General features: G+C 41.6%; 2 protein-coding genes across 3 annotated transcripts; one reads left to right on the top strand and one right to left on the bottom strand.

The window, feature by feature from the left end:
• Positions 1-736: 736 nt before the first annotated feature.
• LOC135377761 (phosphatidylinositol glycan anchor biosynthesis class U protein-like) lies at positions 737-5,071 on the top strand. Of its 2 annotated transcripts, none has more exons than XM_064610418.1 (12): positions 737-915; positions 1,128-1,192; positions 1,250-1,333; positions 1,460-1,522; positions 1,603-1,700; positions 1,799-1,899; positions 1,990-2,087; positions 2,863-3,017; positions 3,199-3,342; positions 3,434-3,558; positions 3,873-4,015; positions 4,202-5,071. In XM_064610418.1, exons 1-12 carry the CDS (start codon positions 744-746, stop codon positions 4,310-4,312), a joined length of 1,359 nt encoding a protein of 452 aa, XP_064466488.1. In that variant the 5' UTR covers positions 737-743; the 3' UTR covers positions 4,313-5,071. The 2 variants fall into 2 exon arrangements, with proteins under 2 accessions (XP_064466488.1, XP_064466487.1); XM_064610417.1 differs by having other exon boundaries at positions 1,238-1,333.
• Positions 5,072-8,405: 3,334 nt separating this feature from the next.
• On the bottom strand, positions 8,406-22,328 carry LOC135377760 (ribosome biogenesis protein bop1-like). The gene is made up of 17 exons (XM_064610416.1): positions 22,167-22,328; positions 21,405-21,611; positions 19,427-19,624; positions 16,004-16,155; positions 15,740-15,857; positions 15,525-15,626; positions 14,966-15,067; positions 14,724-14,834; positions 14,169-14,330; positions 14,007-14,087; positions 13,327-13,396; positions 11,980-12,112; positions 11,014-11,117; positions 10,733-10,926; positions 10,282-10,459; positions 8,679-8,871; positions 8,406-8,585 (listed from the first exon to the last, which is right to left on the bottom strand). The coding sequence occupies exons 1-17, from the start codon at positions 22,236-22,238 to the stop codon at positions 8,432-8,434; spliced, it is 2,331 nt and encodes a 776-aa protein (XP_064466486.1). The 5' UTR covers positions 22,239-22,328; the 3' UTR covers positions 8,406-8,431.
• Between the last annotated feature and the right edge of the window lie 121 nt (positions 22,329-22,449).

The following is a 22,449-nucleotide window of genomic DNA, read 5'->3' as shown; positions in this document are numbered from 1 at the left end:
AAGTGCTTCGCATGCTTCCGATACACTTTCAACGTTTCGAATATGAGCGGGCTTCCATAGCCATGACGGCTTCAACCTTCAACACAAAAACCCAACAAACTACAAAGCAGGCAAAAAGTTCCCAGTATTTCAACAACGCGAAAAAGATCGTCCGTGCAACATTCGTGTGAAAGAACAGGCCTATTAATAAACAGTACAACAAAAATAGATGAAATTGAAATAATGGCTTCATTTTTCCCGCGGAGGCAACTAGAATGCAAGGCGTCCCACACAGCAGCCAATGAGAAGTAGGAGCTACATTTTTGCGCGGAAGCACCTGCAAGAGTGAGTGACGCGGCAATGATACCCCTCAGGATCTAGCGTCTTGTCATGAAGAGAGGGATGATGAGGTGATGAGGACGAGAAAGAGGGCACGCACCAAAGAACGTACTACGTACTACCGTACCAAAGAAGGGCAATTAGCAATTGTAGTTCGCGTAGATTTAATTGCACGCGCTACACAACAAATATTCAGAGCAAGAAATTGCACAAATATTTTTGAAAGAATCGGAGCAGACTGATCACATATACTCGCCGTGATTTACTGTGCTTTTAAAAACGCAAACGTAGCAATATAAAATGGAAGAGAAAATATAGGTTGATATATAATTCATATTTAACTCTTTTGGGCACATTCTGGTTGAAACATCCAGGACGGAACGGCAACCAGGTGCAAAAAGAAAAAAAAAAGGTTCTCTTTCTTCATGCTTTCCTCACAAATATTCCTCTCACCTGATTCTGTCAACAACATGGCCGGTACCCTGTGGATTGTTTTCATTGGCTTTATTGTGCGCTTCTGCTTAATGTTCACATCAATACGAAAGCTAGTAGCAGAGAGAATAGAGGTGTCAACTCCGTTAAATGCATGGCGAAGAGGTACGCCTTTGTTTTTGTGGATGGCTTCCGTTTGAGCTGCGGCGACGAGCACGCATGCCGGCTTTCATTTCAACGTGTGTCGCTGAGTTTCATTGCATTTGTGTATTCCTGTATGCCTAGACTGGTATTACTGCAATGTATAGTCACAGTGTATGTGTCTCGGTAATTTGTTTTTGAGCGAGTTAAAAATTAACGGTTCACTTTGCCTGCAGTCACCGAAGGCGTTTATCTGCAAAGAATTCATACTTCCCCGTATGATGGTGATGTATTTCACGAGGTGAGCATTTCGAGAGCATTTCTGCAAGAAAGTACATTCTGGTAGTCTTCTTTTCAGCCTCCGCTTCTGCTGTGGTTGTACAATGGTTTGGGTTTGACAGCTGCTTCAGCCGAAACTACCTTACTACCGTTTTACTTCTCCGTATGTATGCGTTCCTTATCATTCGCTCTTCTGTGTTATCTAAAAATCGAAAAGTTGAATAAAGTGTTACACAATGTGGTTGCATTACACGTACAGTTATAATGTTGTAATTGTATAAACTTTCAGGTATGTGATGTGCTCACTGCAGTGTTACTTGGAGTTGCTGCAAAGAAAAGTATGGAACATATGGTGAGGTGCTGCGCCATCATTCTTTGTTGCGGACTGGATTCAAATGTCTTTTGTCAAGTGTTGATATTCATTCCTATTAGGTGGAGCAAGAAAGAAGACTTGTAAAAGTAGAATCTGCGAAAGACCTTTTCCTGACGTCCAGTGCAGTTATTGATGTTCCCCAGCTGGTGATGACTGTGTAATCAATCATAGCAATCTTTGAAGATGAAAACGTTATTGTTCTCTAGTTGCTCCATACTCGAAGGTGAATTTAATGTCTGCCATTTATTTCCTCAGGTACCTGCTCTCACCGTACAGTATTGTAAATTGTGTAGGCATGGCAACGACAGTTTTTTCAAACTTGCTCATTGCACTTTCTTTTGCTTGCACAGTATATGGTAAGCTCACACTTTTAGCCATCATTCAAAGAGAGTGGATGAGAGCATTCTGGACACAGCACGCATATCACGCATCCTTTCCTTTGCAAGGTCATTGGGTTCCGACAGCAATCGCACTTGCTATTGAAACATACAAGTCATTTTACCCTATGATGCTTCTTGTGCCAGCACTGCTATATTTCACTGAGGTAAATCTTTTGTGCCTATCATTTACCTTTTTGGCTAGAAATTTGAATAGCAAACTGGCAGCTACTGTGCTCGTCACTGTAAACCAATCTTCCGTTCCAGTAGCCTTGCTCTGATAAGCGCTCGACTATCGGGGGAACAGTGGAAACAGCAATAGACTGATCGATTGTCACTTTGGGGATTGTCGGGTGCTGGCATGGTATTGCTTGTCGACACTGCGTATAAGAACGACGACTCAGGTCAAAGAAAGAAGACTGCTTATCTGGGGCTTTCCTGCCTGATACCTGTTTCCCGCCCCCCCTATATCTGCGATTATCTTTGCAAATGCTACAGAGCCTTGTGACTACTCGTTTGTTGCTAAATATCTTGTCGAACTTAGGATGAGTATAGCAATAATGTAAGGCTTCATGCAGCATTCAAATAGCTGGGCCTTCAGGGAACTACATTACATATACAGACCAGACATATTATGGACCAGATTTCCACATGACGGATGCATATTTAGTGGTCACAATTTTCTCCATGGACTTCTGGAATCCACCAATGAACTTCGCTGTGGCACCTGTTTACTTTGTGTGTCATTCAACCTCACAATATGAGGGAGAGTGAAGTAATCTTTAAAATAGCTTTAATATTATAAGTATAGTCCCAGCAGTCAAAGTAATAAGTTGTGATGACTCTTGTTGGGCGCATGGTGTAAAGAGTGTTTTTTTTTTTTTTTTGGCTTCCATAAACTGTATAACAGTGCTACTTGAAAATTAACCTCCTTCTTTTTAGGTGAATACAACTAAAAATCGCACCTCACGATGGTACCCTATACCAGTTGTTTTGGCAACTATCTCTTTATTTGCATCAGTGTTGATGGGCTTGCTGTATGCTTCTTACTGTGTCTGTGGGTCATGGAGTTTCATCCCATCTACATATGGTTTCATGTGAGTACCCACTTTTACAGAAATCGAGGTTCCTTATGTACCTACATGCAGTTGGCCCTTAACTTTTGTGGGTTGGGCTTACATGAATTTGCGAAAGTCAAGGGCCAACTGTGTATAAAAATAAATAAATAAAGGAACAAATGGTCTATGCCTGATACATAATTCATTCTGTTTGTCACAGATGGTCTGTGCCCGACCTAACACCAAACATTGGTCTCTTCTGGTACTTCTTCACTGAAGTGTTTGAACACTTCCGAACATTTTTCTTGTGGACGTTCCAGCTGAATGCTTTTGTATATGTACTGCCACTGGCAATATGCCTAAGGTGAGTCGCTTTATCTGCAACCCATAGTACTCGTCCCTGGACATGGGACGACAGTGCTCACGTGAGCTTGGTGCTTTCTTGCCATCCTCAGGAAAGATCCTATTCTGTTGTTCTTGGTCGTGCTGGCACTTATTGCAGTGTTCAAGTCCTATCCCAGTATTGGAGATGTGGCACTGTACACTTCTTTGCTCCCTCTGTGGAAGCATGTGTTTCCACGTAAGTTACACATTCCAAACTCTGTTCACCATAGTGGTATTGAGCTGTATTCTAAGCTAATGAAGCTAACAATGCACATAAACCTATAAACTGTTACGGTAGTTTCGTGCCTAGGATTGATGATGTTGAAAAATGTAGTAGTGGGAGACGTGTGATGCCATTGTGGAAGGGATTTCCTAGCGAGGAAGTGCACGTGAGACACACACACAGCCATCTTGACTGCCTTTCAAACTCGAGGAAAATGTCATGTACAGCATTGTAGGATATTTTACTGTTGTGTTATATTTCTGTTTTCTAACAAATTTACATTACAGATATGAAGCAATACTTTCTCATTGGCTGCATCTTCATTGCTTGTACTGCCCTAGCTCCAATCCTGTGGCACTTGTGGATCTATGCTAACAGTGCCAACGCAAATTTTTATTTCGGCACTACCCTAGCATTTAATACTGGTCAGGTGAGGTGTCCTAGTCACTACCAATTCAGAGCTTTGTGTGTGATACGCCTTTCGTGTAATTGTGGTGCTGAGAACTTAATAGAACACTTCTCATATGCTGTATGGTTCCTTATGCTTGTTATGCAGTTAAGTTTATATAAGTTGTATATAAGTTTGCTTATAAATCTGTCCATACATCTTTCACAGATATTCCTTATTACGGATTTGCTATTTGCTCACATGAAGAGGAGGTACTACATCGAGAATGGGGGTCCCAAAGAACTTGAAGCAAAGGAGTTGAGATTGGAACTCCACTGAGTGGCACTTAATCAATGGGACCTTGCTTTTTTTTTTTTTTTTTTCGTTTGTGTGAAGGTAATGCAGAGAATGGTGCAGAGATGATGTGCCTTAGTTTTCGCATCACTTTAACATTCCTGGCTTTGTAGGTCTGAAATAGTGCATGTACATAATGCTGTGTTACAGGTACAACAGTGAAGAATCCATTGGAAACCTGTTGTAGATATTGTGTTCATTGTCCATCGAAAATAATTGATAAAGGGAGGGGCACAAGTCCATATCAGAAGTGGCTGCTCTTTTAATTGAATACTTAGGTGCCTTGTTCTCATTATTGGACAGCAAAAAAAAATAGAATTAAACCCTTAGGTCAGGAGCTCCTTACCTGAGGATTAAGTGTTCCTTCCACATTAGAATATTACATTTGCACTATATTTGTTGCAGGATTCTGTTGTCCAGCAGATCTGCTTCCTCAGTCCTAGATAGCAAGCCCTTCTACACAGTCCATAGAGGGTGTGTGTCAGATTTGTTATTGCGTATTGTTCAACTTTCATTAAGCATTAATGATGATTAGAGCACAGATAAATATGTGCTAAAAACTTCTGAAATATGCATGCAACTATGCATCAAAAATCTTCAAAATATGCAGTAAAAACTGAATATTGTGAGACAGAATCAGCACCCTCATCATCACGATTGTCATAATCGGTTCCAGGCCGCAAGCATTTTTGAGCCCTTGGCATTCCTTCCCTTCTTGTATCATAAACAGTAGCTTCCACTGCATCTCTCCTGCTGTCAAACTTAATCGTCATTCCATACTTGACAATATATGGCAATATTTTTCATTGTTCTTGGTATGAAGGCAATGTGTGTCGGCACAGTTCCCCCCGAAGTCAGCCCAGGACGCATACTAACCCCCCTGTCCCCCACTCCTTCCTGCTGTCCTCTCTTCATCTGTCCACGTCTGTATGCTGCTCATAGCCACAGTTGCTTCGCGGTGCTAACACTGAATTAAAAAAAAGGCAATGTGTCTAATATTGAGCATTGTATTAGGGATCACACGAAAAAACCGAGCCTTCGCCCAGGAGCACAAATATAGAAGGCCTGCGCCACAGATATAAATCCTGCAGCTGAAGGCTTTCCTTTCAGCAATGCACCGCAGTGCAGACTGAAATGTGAACGCCACGACTCTTCGTAACGGTAAAGAAAGTAGCGAAGGCGAAGTACAGCCCACTGGCCATAGATGTGCAGTGAACACACTTCAACGACACACGAAGTCACAAGCCTTGAGTGCCTCTATAAGAAAAGATCTAGAACATTTGTGGGTAGTATTTCGCGTAATGGAGCAGCCAGTGTGGGGGCTGGACATCACATCCCACCACAACAAAATTATATTCTGACCGAAATTCTTGTGAAAGGGACCCAAAACCTTCCGAAGCCAGCAAAACCTTAAATGAAGAACAAGAAAAAAGCTCTCGCTCCTGGCGATCTGAAAATATGGCAAAATATGCAGAGCGTGCATGTGCATGCAGAATATGCCATAGAACCCTTCTAACAAATTTTTTTTTGCTTCTGATGTGAAACCATGTCAGGAGAAATACATGCACTTGCATGAAAATCCACGCTCAATGATGAGGCTTATAGCTGTAACCGTTGTAGTACCACTGTATGGTTATACTTTGTGCATGCTAGAAAACATTTACTGAAGCTGTGCAAATAGTAGGGTTTTTAAAATAGAAATAGCTGCAGGAAAAATGCTCCACAAGTAATGAATAAGAGCTTGCACAATTTAATGCTGCATACAACAAAAGGCGTTTATGCGAAGTGCTGCACAGTGATGACATCATTCTCAGTAAATCCATAATACACACATGTTGTGCATAAGAGTGGGAATTTCTATGCACTGTAAATACGAAACACTGATCAACTGAACCTACCATACAAACATCTGTGAAATATTGCAGGTAAAATATGCTGAAATGTGGGAATATTTGAAATTTAAAATATATGTGACCATAACTTTGTGAGAGCTCAAGGAACCCCTACCCATTTGCCGGCATAGCGAGGAACTTTTTTTGCGATTGATGCCTTGAAGTAGCAGACATGTCACTGCCATCTTCGTGCAGCACCTGACAGAACTCGATGCTCTTGAACGTGATGTGGTGGACCTGAGCCCACTGATAATGATATTCCTTGTGTAACAATTAAATCTGGGATATCTGAGGGTATCTTCATATGTTGGTTGTTCTGTACTTGTCTTCTCTATTCCTATCACAAGGCAGAATCTGCTATGCAGGAAACAAGCAGAGAAATCAGCCCATGCATGGCATAGTAGATAGTAGCCAGTATCAGACAACACGTAACAGGACACAGAGAAAGGAAAAAGCATTCTCCTCCCACCAGTTCTTAACGAATCCCAAACTCTCTTCAGTGGTTGGATGTGACTGGCCGGTAACATTACGAAGCTTTCTTGGCGCAGCCCAGCTTGTGGTGGCACACGCAAAGATGCGCGGTATGGTTACGGTTATGTGCATTCTGTATTGCTGAAGAACCGCCACGAAACCCCTCACAATACATCACGGAACCTGAGTTTCAGAACTCCTGAAATAGACAGTAGCAGTAGAACTGTTGTTGAGGGTAGGTCTTAAAGGAGCACTGAGGTGGTCCCCCAAATTTTTTTTGTATTTCTGTGCAGAGTGTTCTCCAACGAATAAAATGAGTTCCTGCGAAAGAACGACGAGTGCAGGTAACCTATAGAGCGAGCGCGAGGGCTCTGTTCCGCGCACCTTCGAAAAATTATCCTCGTGAAAAGAGTGCATCACAGAACGAGAGGAGGACGTGATGTATGCTACTCCCCTCCCGTGACGAGTGATTTAGAGTTGCACAGCTCAAGCACGTATAAGCTGTGTGCGAAGAAAAAAACAAAGAAACAAGGCACGGAGCTTCCAATACGTCACGTGAGAATCATGTTGGCCGTCTGTGACTGCTTTCTCCGACTGTCGGCTTATAGCAGCGCACAACAATGGTCACGATGCACTGCAGCACGGTGGACAGTATGCACAAGCTGTCTTTGCAGCTTTGTCTTTGTCCAGCTGTTTGGCAACTGTTGTGCCGGATGGCCGCACTTGTGTAGATGTCTAGCCACATCAAATACACTGCTGTCCACTATGTCTTATTGGGGTCGTTCTTCAACAGCCACCTTTATAGTAGCTTCAAGCAACTCCTGTTAGGTCAGTAACAACTCAATTGACAAATGATCGGACATGGAGCGTTGCAGCCATTATACTGTCTTGATTCCCGCCTGTCTTTTTCACATGACTCATTCCTCTAGTTTGTGCAAGTCAACAATTACTTTAATATGCATCATGTAACCTCTGCAGCTGCAAAGTATCCACACGTTCTAGGAATTCTGCCCCCAATAGCTGCAGTACATGCCATTTTTCGTGCACCATCAGAGCATGCTTGATGCTCAGTGATACCCTTGTCAGCAGACAATGACATCAGAACAAGGGCACCTCCATCAGTTACTTGTTTGAGACTTGTGACCACTGCCTGATGCAGTTCCTTCAAAATTTAGAGACAATGCGGTATCAGTTCTTCTGCAGCTCTCGAGGACTGTTTGTCGATATATTAGAATACATCTAAGACCCCTACAGGGGCATTACGTGGCAGACTGGTGAGTTAGCTTGACAGAGATAAATGCATACTAGAAGCGATCAACACACTACACATTAGGCAGGAATAATAATAGTAATTTTACTGTATTTTTATTGAAAACCTTTTAATGTTTTGTGAAATAATTAGTGATGGCTACACAATTTCAGCGTACTGCAAACGCAGTCTGGCAATCCCGTGGTGGTGGCATTGTCAAGTAGCGCCACATGGCCTATAAACTATCGCTTCAAAAATTAAGGCTTTTTACAGTGGAGGTGAGCACGGATATAGAAGAATCGGCACACTTGTGGCAAGTAATTTCGTTTTGCTTCCCCACGTGTAATATCTGGAAAGTTGCTGATCGTTCCAGAAATTGCCTCTGATTAGGTGGCCGTACTTCAGGTAACTAAGTGCGTATAACACCGCATAACATAGTATGATAACAAGATCACTCTAGTCAACATTATATTTGCAACAACTTTATGTACATTATGCATACAGTCTCAAGGTTGTGTCTGCCCCAGCTGTGATGATCCAGGGTTGATGAGGATGGAAAGCACAGTCCAGGACACCCATGTCCTTGTTTATAGTGTGGCCACGAAGCACTTTTACTGGTACAATCAAAGGGTTCTCCATCAAGTCACTGTAATGGAATGTGGCAATGTATTTGATAAGCCAGGGACTCCTTCAGACATAAGATTCAAAGAATGGAAAAGCATTGCAAAGTGGCATTTACCTGTAAACCATTCCATGGCAAATGATAACAGTGCCGTCGTCAGATGCAGATGCGAACAACGGGTATTTCTTGTGATATGTGACTTGCCTAATAGCCTTCTTGTGATATCTCAGAGTTTTATAAGGCTTTGTTGAAAGGTCCATGTCAAACCATGAAAGTCTGTTCTCGTAACTTCCGGCGATCACGTTGTCACCTTGTAAGCAAAAGTGGTGCAAAAATGTAAACACAAAGAAAATCTGCAAACTATGCATAACTAAGTCTACAATGCAAATCACTTTGCAAAGCTTACACATATTGCAGGTACTTATCCAAAATAGCAAAAAAGTTTTGCAAGCATATTACAAATGCAGAATAAGAATAATTTATCCTATCGCAAGATACACTTTCTGTACACACAGATTTCATTACAACATCTGCAGGGCCATTTATTGTTTCACAGTTAGTATAATTAAATACATACAATACTTCTGGAACAAATACAATGTCTAGAAATGTGAAAGGAATCACATATCCAGCAATACCACTGAATGGAAACAGTACGGCACAGAACAGTTGCTTAAAGTGCTTGGTAGTTTGCCTTCAGCTTCATGGGATGGATGTAAAAGACAATTGTTTGCGTTAATGTGAACCTGCAATTTAAGGTTCACAGCAAATAGGGAAGCTCCTTTTTTGGTGACATCGCGGTAGGGCTCTCCGCCGGTGAATTTGCCGGCACCAGCTGCCTGGGGACAATCACATGCTTGTGAGAACCAATAGGAATTCTCTGATGGCGTTGCTCTAGATGCCAGTGTGCTCAAGACTGTACCTCATTAACCACATTGCATAGAACATTCCTTGGGTACGCCTCAACCAGAGGCGGTGACATTCCTCGATTTTTTCCATTAGTTGTCCGAAGCATATGACTGTTCTCGGGAACACTGACTGCAAAAAACCAGCAGCTTGCAGATGCAATTTTCCTACGTGACTACATGTGGTACCTACATAGATGGATTGACAAGCTATCACAACCCCATATAAATGCAGAATACAAAATAGACTCAAGTGCAATGCACTGAACTGGTATTCAAGGAATTTTTTTCCATGAACACTCACTTTTTGGTACCATTATTGTTCCGTCGTGGTGCATCGGTGCTCAGAAATTCAGATTCTCTCTTTCCCAGTCCTTATCATTTTTCACTACCTTCATCTCTTTTTTTATTCTTCATTTTAGAAGCATACTAGACTAGTCCTGTGCTAGTGGATTGTGGTACAGAAGGCAGGTATACACAGTATACTCCAAAGCTATATAATAAGAGCCTTGCAAAAAAATTTCAATACCTCCTTCAAACCAGTTTCTACAAGCCACAATACGCTCAAAAAGATAGCTCCACTTCCTAACTTCTGACAAGGAGTATAGGTTACAAAATGCTTTGTTATGGTATAAATTCCTAAAAGAGTATTCCTATATTTATTGAATGACAGGTACTAGACATGCAGTTCTATGCAGAGGCATCGAAAAATACATGCGTAATTGTTAAAATTGATACGTTAAAACATACATGCATTGTGATCAGACTCTCCTTTTTCCCGAAGAATATATGAACTGAATAGAATTGAACCATACCCTTTGGGTGAATTGCAATGCTTGAGAGCCACTTGCAGTTGCTGATGAGCTTCTTGGAAAGATCTTGCTCCAGAAGGTTATACACCCGCACAAAACGTTGTGATGCCACAAAGAAGTACGGTCGAATTGGGTGGAACAGAACCTTTGATATATCGCCCTTCACCTTGCTGAATGGAGGCTAAAGCAATGAGAAAGATTTCAATACACCTCTAGCATGATGCTCCGTGCAGCGCCCAGTGGGGGTACAGGGCATCGCACAGTTTTTCAGAAGTTTCTGAAGGTAGTATGTTCATATCATGTTGTAAAAAAAAAATATATGTTCAAAGGGCCTTCCATGCTCCTTTAAAACAACACATTCACTGCCCTCAATGTCCTTTCTGTTTAATTTTCAAGTTGTTGGGCCAAGTGTTCGAGGTAGCTAGTGAGGCTACAAGCCAGAAATTACACCTACCTGTGACCGCCACAAAGAAAGCTGATGGATAAGGACAGATCCACTGCTGCAACCAGGCATTACAACTGCAAAGTAATCACCCTTGGCATGCCAAGTCACTTGCTCAACAGGGTTCTTGTGGACAACGTTCACGCGCACTCCTTGCCCATGCTCCTCTTCACTGGCCTGTTCCCATTGTGCTGCTTCTTTTCGACCTTTGTCATGCAAGAAGACAAAAGTATATGTTTCAGCACTGTTTTACTTCATGCAACCTAGCACTCTACTCCTCACTGTGCGCTCACCAGTTTTGTTATAATCCTCCGGTACAGCTCCAATTAATGTATCTGTGTTACTGACTATGAGCTTGTCACCAATGCCAGGGTTTACAATGTGCACATTCTTGCCACTGTAGGGATAAAGAACCACCAAAGCAGAGCTCCAAATTGAATTTTGCACAACTGAATATCTCACGGAAGCAGGACATTCAAGCGAAACTAATTTTGGCCACAGCACAGATCTTTTCTGGATTGTTTTCATATTCTAAAATATTGCTACTGTTTACACTCCAGTTTAATTTTGATGCACACATCCTAATGCAAAGCATTACAAGCAGAGGTATGAAAATATTCAAAATAATGCATATAAATAGAGTACCTTTGACTACTCAAATGATATATGTAAGATTTTTTTTTTAACAGTTTTCTAACATTAGAGGTGAAGAGCAGTAACTACCTTCGGTTAGATCATATCAGAGAGGGGGGAAAAAAAGAACACACTTCTCCACATGTGATGTACGATGGCAAACAACTTGCAGAGTTACACAGCTTCAAGAGGTCTAGCAACCAATGAATGGTGTTGATACACTTCTTGATTTCTCTCCATGGATGAGTTAAGGGAAGCTGAAGATTTTATCATCACTTTCTATTGCAAAAAGTGAATAGCTCTCTGTAAGCTAGGCAGGGGGTCACTGCAGGTTCAAGATAAATTTTGTGGTGGATATTTCTAAAATAACAAGAAACACTTGCTAGGTTAAAATCTTCATCTGGCCTCATAAGTAGACAGAAGGAAATTCCAGCATATCAGTGATAGGAAACAGAGGTATAAGCCTCAAGTTTGGAGTGTCCATCAAGGACGGCCTTCTATTTGGCTGGCTCAGTGTCTTCCGAACTGATGCTGAATTTCATGCTCTCATAAGCAGTCTTTTCCTCAACAGAATTCACAGTCATCTAAAGGGCTCTCCATTTCATCTGAAATACTGTTTTACTTACGCAGCTACAGCAATGAGGCGCACACTTTGGTTGGGGCACCATGCAACACTTTTTACGGCTGCCTTGAAATGCAGAACCTTCATGCAGCGTCCAGTGAGCACTTCCCATATTCGTACAGTGCAATCGTCACTTCCTGCCAAAAATATGACCATGTAGTTAGTGCATGATACAAAAGTGCATGCATACACAGCTGGAGCTGCATTTCCCTACGCAAGCCAGGACAGGATTCCCCCCTCGAACTGGGCCTGAAACAACCAGCTTGATCACCCTCTCTCAATGTACAGTAAAAAGAAATATGTGGATAAGGGAACCCCCATGTGAGATCTGATAGCTGCAATGTTTATGCGATGATTATGCTTCTAATGTCAGGTGGTAGTCACCATTTTTGATGACACTATTTTGCTCCGTCCTAAGGTGATGACGTGTCAATGGGTGGCTGAGGCAGGTAAAGTGAGGCAGGAACCACTAGACTGCTTGCATGTGGCATTATGAGGTCTAAGAGGCTTTAACATGACTAAAGACTATCCTTGACTTTGCTGACCAAGAGCGAGGGAGGCTCCGCCTCCAAAATGCGCGCCAATAGGAGGACTCCGAAGGCGGAGTGCTGCCTCTGCTACAGGTAGCGCTCGGCTCGGGATATGTGAGCCGCTGTCGTCTGCTTCTTCCGGTAGAGCTACGACCTTGAAGCTGACCCGCAGCCTCTGCTCTCGCAACATTGGCGCTCGGTAAGGGCACGTGTGGTCGCAGTTACCTAAATTCCGATGACGCTGCGATACTGTGTAGTTTTGACGATTATGCTTTATGGATGTGTCATTACCAAATTTTTGGCCAGTTCGACATTTCGCTCCACTCTTATGCGTGAACAGTGGCATCGACTCATACAATATCTCAAATGTACCTCGAGTTTACCTCACATAACTGATGCACCCCCTCGCTATGTTTTGGGTAAAAACAGCAACACACTTTTTTTTATAGTAAAAAGCGTGGCTCCATAGAGGGGTGCATGAATTACGTTTGGAACAAGAATGGAACTTTTTTTTCCAATTTCCAATTGTCGTTTGAATCATGACCTTTCTGTACGAGGTCAGCTTTCATGCTGTCAAGTGCTGAAGTTATCCTAAAGCTGTCCACAATGACACCAGTTGGGGTGCATTGATTCTGTGAATAAGTATGGTAGATAAAATCAACTAGATACAGGGAGGGTGGTGGAGGTACTCCATAATAAAAAAGTAGTACGGTATTGTTTCCTACACCAAGCACATTGTTACATGAAGTGTACTAAGTGCACTTGTTACTAGTGTACTATACACTGCTGTACACTAAGCGTACTTTCAGAAGTAGACTTACCCGATGCAAAGAACTGGCCAGAGGGCTCAATGGTTAAGCTGCGTACAACATCAGTGTGCCCCTTGTACACCTAAAGTTGAGTGACAAGTGAAGAAATTTATAAAGGCACAGGCTCCGCACAGGTGTAAAAAATTTGCTTTGCTCTGGGCACCAAATAATATCGAGTGACAAGGGCATAGAAATTGTATGAGGTGGGCAGCCTGACTGAAAATCTTGGGTTCTCAAGATGTCTGCTCATGAATGCAGCGTTACTTTGCATCCTTAATGACACAAAACGTTCTTGTCTTGCAGGCAGTATGAATAGCCTGAAGTTTTAGGGTTTAACCGAATTCTTCCCCGAATTGAAGGTTGCCTCTTCAGGGTGAAACCCGATTTTTACCCAGCAAATTGCCATCACTGAAACGTCTGTAGCAATTCACACTAGCTTGTTTGGCAGCAAACACAATTACATACCAAACCATGTCTGTACCAAACCAGTACAGTTTGCTAGAGTAATAGAGCCAGATTTCTCCCCAAATTTAGCATACTAGAAGTTTTTCCACCCAAATTCAAATAAAGTTGGAGCACATGTTTATTTCCCAGAGTTTTACCCCCCGAATTTGGAAAAAAAATTTCCCAAAAACTTCAGGCTCTAAGTATGAATAATGCTTCTTGCTAAAGGATATTTGAAAGGCTCTTACAATGTACTGAAGGCTTGGGAATGGTTGCAGGTCCTTTGGCTTTGGCAACTTTGGGATGAGGTCTTCAGCATTAACTTGCACCTATAGGAAATGCGTGTAAGCATACAGTTACGCTTCTCAAAGGCACAAGGAAAGATACCAATATACTTAAATTATACTCACTCTCATTTTCCTCTGGCGGGGACAGAGATAGAGATCAAGACACCTTTCAAATCTTTCTCTGATAAACTCTTGATAAGAGCAAACTTCACGCAGGCTGGAGAACTTGCGAGGAATGAAATTGAGCTTTCGTTCCTCTGGCTCTTGCTCTCGCCATTTCTCTTCCTAGAGAAGTTTGTACACGTAACGTAGACAGGCAAGAGCTACTCATTACCACTAAAAAAGGTGGGGAAAATCATTCCCTGTTGATATAATTATTATACAGTTTTTCCATTTTGGTATGCACTTTTACTGCAATTTTATACTTAGACACGTTGCAATGCAGGTATTTGAAAAGCGGCATCTTCCTACTGCTGTGCTTCACTAGAAGCATATAATAATTAAATGACTGTGACCTTAATAAGTGTGACACATTCAACTAAAGCGTGAAGCTTGAACCTAATGCTAAGCATAAGTGCTTGGAGCTATAAAACTTGACAGCATAAGTATAGCATATGATAGTAGTATACTATAGTACAGCATATAGCAAGTAGCAGTATAAGCATGACTATCTCTGACCTCCTCCTTGGTAAAGAGATACTCAGGTGGTGGATTGTAAGATTCTTCGTGACCTGGAAGCTTCATCTTTGGGGCTGGTATGTACCTCTGTATTCTTGCATCTGGTGTCTCCTGTGAATTAAATTCAAGACGAAACATTATGCTCAGAGAAAGCTAGCTCATAAAGGCAATTCCCCATATGAGTTGTGCAAAGATATATAGAAAACAAATCATAAGTACACAGTGAAAACCCACGATCTTACTTCCTCCTCTTTATCCCAGAGCAGTGTAAACCTGGAAGCCTTAACCTTCTCTGCTCGAGGCTTGATCCAACCCATTTTGATGGCATGAACCATTCGAGATACCTATAGGCAAACAGTAACAAAAATTAGGAACAACATACTGGTGCTGAGATGTAAATGTAAGATTGACAAAGTCATGTTTTAAGGCAACAGTCAATGTTTTGACTCCTTGATACAAACTGATCTTTTGAACCATTACATGAATTAGGTTCGGTAGCAAATTTCAATCTTGAGATAAGACATCCACCATTTTGGGTCTTTCAACACTCAATTGAACTCTGAACACAAGGAGTTGAAACAACATACAGAACGTAACAAAAGTTTCCAGACTAACCACAATTATTAAAGTGACAATCTTTGAACTTCTGATAGATATGTAATGAATTACATATTTTTACTTGCAAAAAGAAAAAACAACAACAGCCAGGTGCATCTCATGTGCTAAAATGCAGATGAGAAAAACATTTGCAGCAGGATGCTAGATGTTGTGTCCATACATGAACAAGCCGTTTGTACTCACCATCTGGCTCTCGATCTTTGAAGGAATAAAACTCCTCTTGTGTTCAGGTTGGTTTGTGACGGGATGTATCATCTTCTCATGGGAATATATATCCTCAAATTTCTAAAATAAATGTAAACATTTGATTATTTATATTTACACAGAACTATATTGTGTCAATAAACTTTTCAAACAGCTTGTGGTAATTAAGAGAGAAAGAGTAGCAACGTCAATACCTCATACACATCAATTTTGGGGTTAGGGAAGCGGCCATGTTGAAGCCTCTGAATTAAATCCACATCCTCATCTGTCAAGACAACTTGCTGGCCTGTAGATTTGTCCTTGACTGTACGCCTGCATCAAATTGGATAAAAATGTTCTAAGGTATGCAGTTGCTTGTTTTTCTTACAGTTCATTTCAAATTGTGTAACCAACAAAAAATAACTGCATGACTGGCACACTATGGTCATCAGGTTTGCAGTAGGTATGTATATTCTCACCAATAGTTTGCATCATCCATCTTCTTCAGGAATTCGTCTAGCTCATCCCCCTTGGGTGGCTTCAAAATTCGTTTTCCATCGAGGTCATATCCGATATGAGGATAATTTTCATACCACTCCACCGGAATGTTGCCTATGGTGTTCCTAATGTCCTAAGAGGAAACACAGGGTAGAACAGGACACAATTTAAATTGACAGTGATGAAAAGAAATGCACCCTTTGGAGTAGCATGCATCGTACAGTGCTGGACAAAAGTTTACGGAACACGCTCCGGCACATTCCTTTCTCAGAGTGACACACTAGCAGCTATGGTACCCACAAAAATTACCTTTGAGGAATGCAATGTATTTGATACCTATTGCAGTTTGTACAAGCTTATGAGGGCAAGCTAGCCAGAGGCAGCAGGAGAGGCAAGTGTCCGTCAACTTTCGGGAAGCAAAAGAACAGGAAAAATTTCACAGCTGGACTAACTTTTGAAAGATCACAAAATCAGAAAATATTCAGCAAATGTCCCAATAATCCAAGCTCTGCTGAGGACCCTGGTCGTACGGAAGTAGCAAAAAGAGTAAGGCTTGAATGGTCCAAGTCTTGGCCCACTTATGGTTGGCAAATATTTTGGGGCAAAACCTCTCAAACTACAGAGTCTAACGAACAAGCATGATGCATAACAGCTGGCAATGCAAACCCTGAAGTTCCTGTGAACAGATTTCAGGCTATACTGGTAAACACTGTTTCGTTGAAACGTTGAAACCACCGAAGCGCTCCCTGTGTTACAGCACGAGCGAGAGCACTTTTCTCTAAGCTTACCAACGACTGTATTTTCACTGCATGAATTTGGCTTGGGGCATCCAAATGGCTCCCATCAGTACAGCTCAAAGCTAGAATAGTACCATATAAGGGTTGCGCAAATTGCAGATCAGAACTTCTAACCTAATAGTCAAACACGAGAAATCGACAGCACAAATAATGTCAGTTAAGGTTGAATAGAAGGCAAAGAGTAATGCGAGACAAGCAGAGTTCGAGGTAACTCGTTACTGTAACTAAGTTCCTTTGTTTGGTAACTTGTACCTTAACTCAGTCCTTTTGCGCCGTGGTAACTTTCAGAGGACTCGTTACTTTTTCAGGTAACTTTGCCAAAGTAAGTTAAGTTAAGTTCCAAGTTACTTTTAATTCGCTTTTCACTCACGTCCACATATTTTCTTGCTTTCTCTCCAGTTCCTTCATGATTTTTTGCCATAAAACGTGATATTCAATCAATGACAGTATGTTACCCAGGAGAACCGCTGCCATTGAAATGAAACTGAACCACTGTGCGCCTACAGGAAGTAAGATACAAAGCATTTGAATACACCTCAACCAGACAAACGTCATCACAACGTTGGTAGATAGACTAAAAGCGAAACAAATCGGAATGAGAGGGCTGGGTTCCACGAACAGGCACTTGTTCGCTGCCTCCGACTGAAAGAAAAGTAGGACCGAAGGTGCCTCGCTTTCAGGGACCATCATAATCCCCTCAAGAACGTGGCTTTCGGGCGCGACCTTGTTCACTTCTAGCTTCGAGCGTACTTCAACTTAGTGACTCTAGTTCAACTCTATCAAATATGTGGGGATGTCGAACACTATGACGTCATCTGTTTACAAACAGGGAGAGGTCTATTGTTGGACATAAACGAAAATGATCTAAGCGTGTTACACTCCTCCGCAGGCAACTCAAGGTCTAACTCAACTGCTCACGGGCGCTGCACCTGCGCAATACTATTTTGTGTCCGAAGTAACTTGGAAGTAACTCGTTCTTTTTTTTTAAGTAACTCCGTAACTGTGAGTTACATTTCAGGCTGAAGAACTTCGTTATTAACTTAGTTACATTTTTCACACGGCAACTTAACTTGTAACGAGTTCTTTTTGACGGGTAACTTCTCAATCTATGGAGACAAGGCAGTATGTAATAATACACCAATATTCAAAACAAAACTCTGATTCATTTCTGCAACTTTTACAGCTTTGTACTAAAAATGACACAGTAAATTTAGTTAACACGATATTTTCTGTTTTCTTTCTTTTGCCATGCATATTGGTGCTTTCAAAGGCCTTTCAATGGGTGTCCCTCCCAAATGGAGGGACAAATTTCGTTCCTCAATCATAGTGGGGGATGTGTAAAACCTTTCATAAAGTAAATAGTCATCAGTGCAACTGGACTAAAAGACCAGAGCATGGGCATGCATGGGCAAGTAAGGTAAAAAGAAAAAGAAAGAAAAAAAAAAAAAAAAACATCACAACAAGGCTGTTTTGGGGACCTCTCCATTAATTTTTACAGCTCCCACAGAAAGATCAGTATGCATAAAGCGGCAGTCACAACTCTGCACCTGACATATACAGGGTGTCCCAGAAAACGTGTCATTGAATTATAATAAAAAAAACTACGCCACCTAGAATCATGCAGTCAACGGCATTTGTTCTTATTAGGTTTTTGCCACCTTGTAAAGTTAATGTCATGTACCCCAAATTTAATTATGCAAATATTTGCGAACTGAACTCAGAAATTTGCCAGGGGAAGGTCACTTTTTTACCCCACCAATATGAAGAGCGTGCCGAATTCACTCAAATTCATGATAATTGACAGTGATATTCACGAGCTATCCCATCGGAAAAAAATAGCCGAATATCATGCTTTTCGGAGCACGGGACCATAACGCGCGATGTCTTTCTGAGCGCAATCGCTCGCAGTCCGACGAAAGGAGGTTCCGGAGCCAGCCCACAGAGTGATAGTAGAAAAAGTAACAGTTCCTAAAATTGGGAGAGGGAAAGCATTATCCCAGCGAAAGTCAGACGTGATAAGCCATGCCTGCGTTATCTCTTTCTGCGATGCCGGGGTGGGCTGGGTTTCCAACCTCCTTTCGTCGGACTGACACAGATTGCGCTGAAAAATTCATTGTGCGCTATTCTGTGTGACCTCCGTAGAGCATGATGTTCGGCTATTTTTTCCGATGGGATAGCTCCTGAATATCCCTGTCAATTATGATTAATTTGAGTAAATTAGACACGCTCTTCACATTGGTGGGGTAAAAAGTGACCTTTACTAGGCAAATTTCCGACTTAAGTTCGCAAAAATTTACATAATTAAACTTACGTTACACGACATTCACATGAGGAGGTGGCAAAAACCCAGTAAGAACAAATACCGTTGACCCCATGACTCTAGGTGGTGTAGTTTTTTTTATTATAATTCAATGACACGTTTTCTGGGACACCCTGTAGAAAGAGATTACACAAGATGTATTTGCGACCCCTGTAATAAAGTTTGAGAAGAAATATTAAAATCTTCAACTACATGGAATAGCTGTAACTTCTACAAGTTTCAAAATAAAAATGACATACCCTGTCACTTTTCTCACTGCAAATTTTCACAGACAAAAAATATCTCACCTCTTCGTCTGATGAATCGAAGGCATACTCGTCAACTTGAGCCACTGGCGTTTCCTCTGTACTGCCCTTTGTACTATCAACTCCTTTTTTGTGTTCCCTCGCAGATCTCTTTGTGGGCACATTAGGAGGCAACTTCTCTATATCCTCCTTGGTTTTCAAGTCTTCACCTCCCAAAAATGTGATATTTTTCGTTTCCTCCTAAATGACAGTGTCAGGCACACATATTAATAAGAGAACAACATCCCAACACAATGCCAGGGAACAAGGCTATCATATTAGTTTAACTGCAAGGTACAGAGCTTTCGCTTTGTCTTTTTTTTTTTTCAAATTGGACTGTAATAGATGTTCAAGTTCAGCCCGTGGAGTTGGAGTTCATGGAGGTACACCCCTGGTATGCTTGGGCTATCTAGTATGCTTTAGTTAGATCCAGAATGCTGAAGTGAGACAATGTTGGAGTTGCAATCAATGCAATATAAAAGCGCAACAAGGGATGTGGAAATTGTATTGCCATCACTATCAAGCCGTAACTGCTGTGAAGGCAATCTTTCTGTTTCATTTTCAGATGAGAACGATGTATTTATCACTAAACCTTTAAAGGAGCAAGGATGTGATGTTTAGCATTTCTCAAAACCCTGCTTCATTCATTATACAGTCCATCAGGAGACACCATGCGCATTATTTTCGCAGTATGGAGTCCCGTCACTGCGCAACTAAATATACAAAATCACTCTGCAAAAGCAGCAGTGCGATGTGATGCGACCTTGGAGTCTCAGCCCAGTCTCATGGCCTGACATAATCTCAGTCTGTGAGGCACAGCATCATAGTGGGGAGCAGCCACAAGGTCCCATTTCTCCCATCAAATTAATCTGCTACGAACAGGGCATGGCACTACTTTTGGGGGACTCTCTGAGTCCTGGAGCGACATCAGCACCACTCCAGCTCTCTGGAGGAGTTTCTAGATGGCGTGCACATCAAATACCTTGTGCACACTACAGGTGAGCGAATATCATTCAAGAGCACATTATTCATTGTTGCACAATATGCCACAGCCAAAAACGAAAAATTTAAGCGGAGCTTCACAGCTCCTTTAACTTTGTTAGTCTTCCTGATACTTCAGTGCTTGCCTTTAGCAAGGCAAACCAATGCAGACTTCCACGGCACTATACTTGCCGTGCTGCTCAAAATGACATGTGCATTTCGCAGCACAATTTGAATCTGAAACTTCTACAGAATTATATATATATATATTATATGTTTATAAGTCCCATACGTTGCCACACCAGCACTGGACAGCTGTTTCGGCCTTAATGGGCCATCATCAGCAGTGTGCAGGTGGGCAACGTTTGAGTGGGAGGTGTCAGAAGGTCACATGGAACGTGATGTCCTCCCGTCAAGGTGAGAGACTCACAAATGAAAGCCCAGTGCAAAGCCAGTGAAGTATTTAAGGAAAAGTAGCCAAAGCTCTTTGGCTGCATGCAGAACATATGTTTATAAGTCCCAAACGTCGCCACACCAGCACTGGACAGCTGTTTCGGCCTTAATGGGCCATCATCAGCAGTGCGCATGTTCTACGTGCAGTCAAAGAGCTTTGGCTACTTTTCTTTTTTTTGGGGGGGGAAGTAAGCTGCAGCTGTCAGGAGAAACAAATAAGAACAACATTCTTTTTCTTCTACTTTTCTTCCCAAGTAAAGTAGAAGCAAAGGTGTTTTCTACCATATGCTAGAAGTAATGAAGAGACTCTGAAGCCATAAAGGAGTGCACTAAGGGAATGCTTATTACATTTAAATAATAAGAGAATATAAACTAGGGGAAGCTTACAAGTAACTGTATACTTAAAATTAGGGATCAACGTTTCAATCACGGCATCGTCTTCAACAGGACTGGACTATATTATCTACATTAATATGAACTCTATTAGTAACATGTACTATTGATTATTTGGCTACGTTCCAAACACAGCGAGCGTAATCCTACTTACATCAGACTCACTATCAGCGCCTGACTGCTCATCTTCCTCATCAGCGGAATCACTACTGCCAAAATGTGCACTGGCAACATTTGTACTGGATCTCCTTCCTCCTTCTGGGTCTCCTTCCTCGCTTGAAGAACCTGCATCATCATTTTCTTCCAAGTCTGAATACACACTGGAGTCCGTGTCCTCTTCATCTTGAGAATGATGAGCGATCTGAAGGAAAGGAAATATTGTTTTGAGGACAGGAATGGTGATTCTCCAAGATTTTAAATTTATAAAATTTTCATGAGGCACTAACAATGTATTTTTTATGAATTTATCCCTTCAAATGCGATCTACACGAATAATGCCACAGTTCTGTCACAGTAGATTTATGCTTTGTACGACCAGTAAGCTGTGTAACACTATGCCGACAGGGTCGATAGTAAACAAATCATATTATCCATCACTCGCAAACAGATTGGTTCAGAATCTATCGTGTGGGGCGACGTTCAGCTGCACACCAGAGCACACACGGTTGTCTGAAATCAGCACCCCGTGGTTTATCCCATCTCAAATCTTGAGGTGTTGCACGATCATTTATGTCGAGTAAGAAACACGTGCAGCATATGGTCCACCTTTAAATACTACATTGGAACCACATTTTCGATGGCAATCAAGGAAATATGGGCTGCAGAACTACTGACAGGCGATTTCAGACAACCGTGTCGCGAGTAGTACCACAGAGTACAAACAGCCTTTTGTTGTTGTATAACATAACATGCTAACCTTCTTTTTGTCTACAGATTTTGTGAAGCGTGAAATGACTCCTTTCGGTGTATTCTTTCTCAACGAGGCCATAACCAATCTAAACTGAACGAACTACACACTTCCACAAACCCACAAACTCAAATCACAACGACAAAACACGTGTATGGTGTATGGCGCACTCTGCGGCCCTTGTGCAGTCTGCACTTGTGACTTTTTACAAATTATTATACTAATGTAATTTGAAAAAAAAAAAAGAAATTGTGGTCTTTATGAATTTGTTTGAGATCCATGTTTACTTTTT

This window comes from Ornithodoros turicata, chromosome 1 (assembly GCF_037126465.1).
Source record: "Ornithodoros turicata isolate Travis chromosome 1, ASM3712646v1, whole genome shotgun sequence".
In the NCBI taxonomy this organism is placed as follows: Eukaryota; Metazoa; Arthropoda; class Arachnida; order Ixodida; family Argasidae; genus Ornithodoros; species Ornithodoros turicata.
Note: the sequence above shows the minus strand (reverse complement) of the source record. Positions and strands in the feature narration are given on the sequence as shown.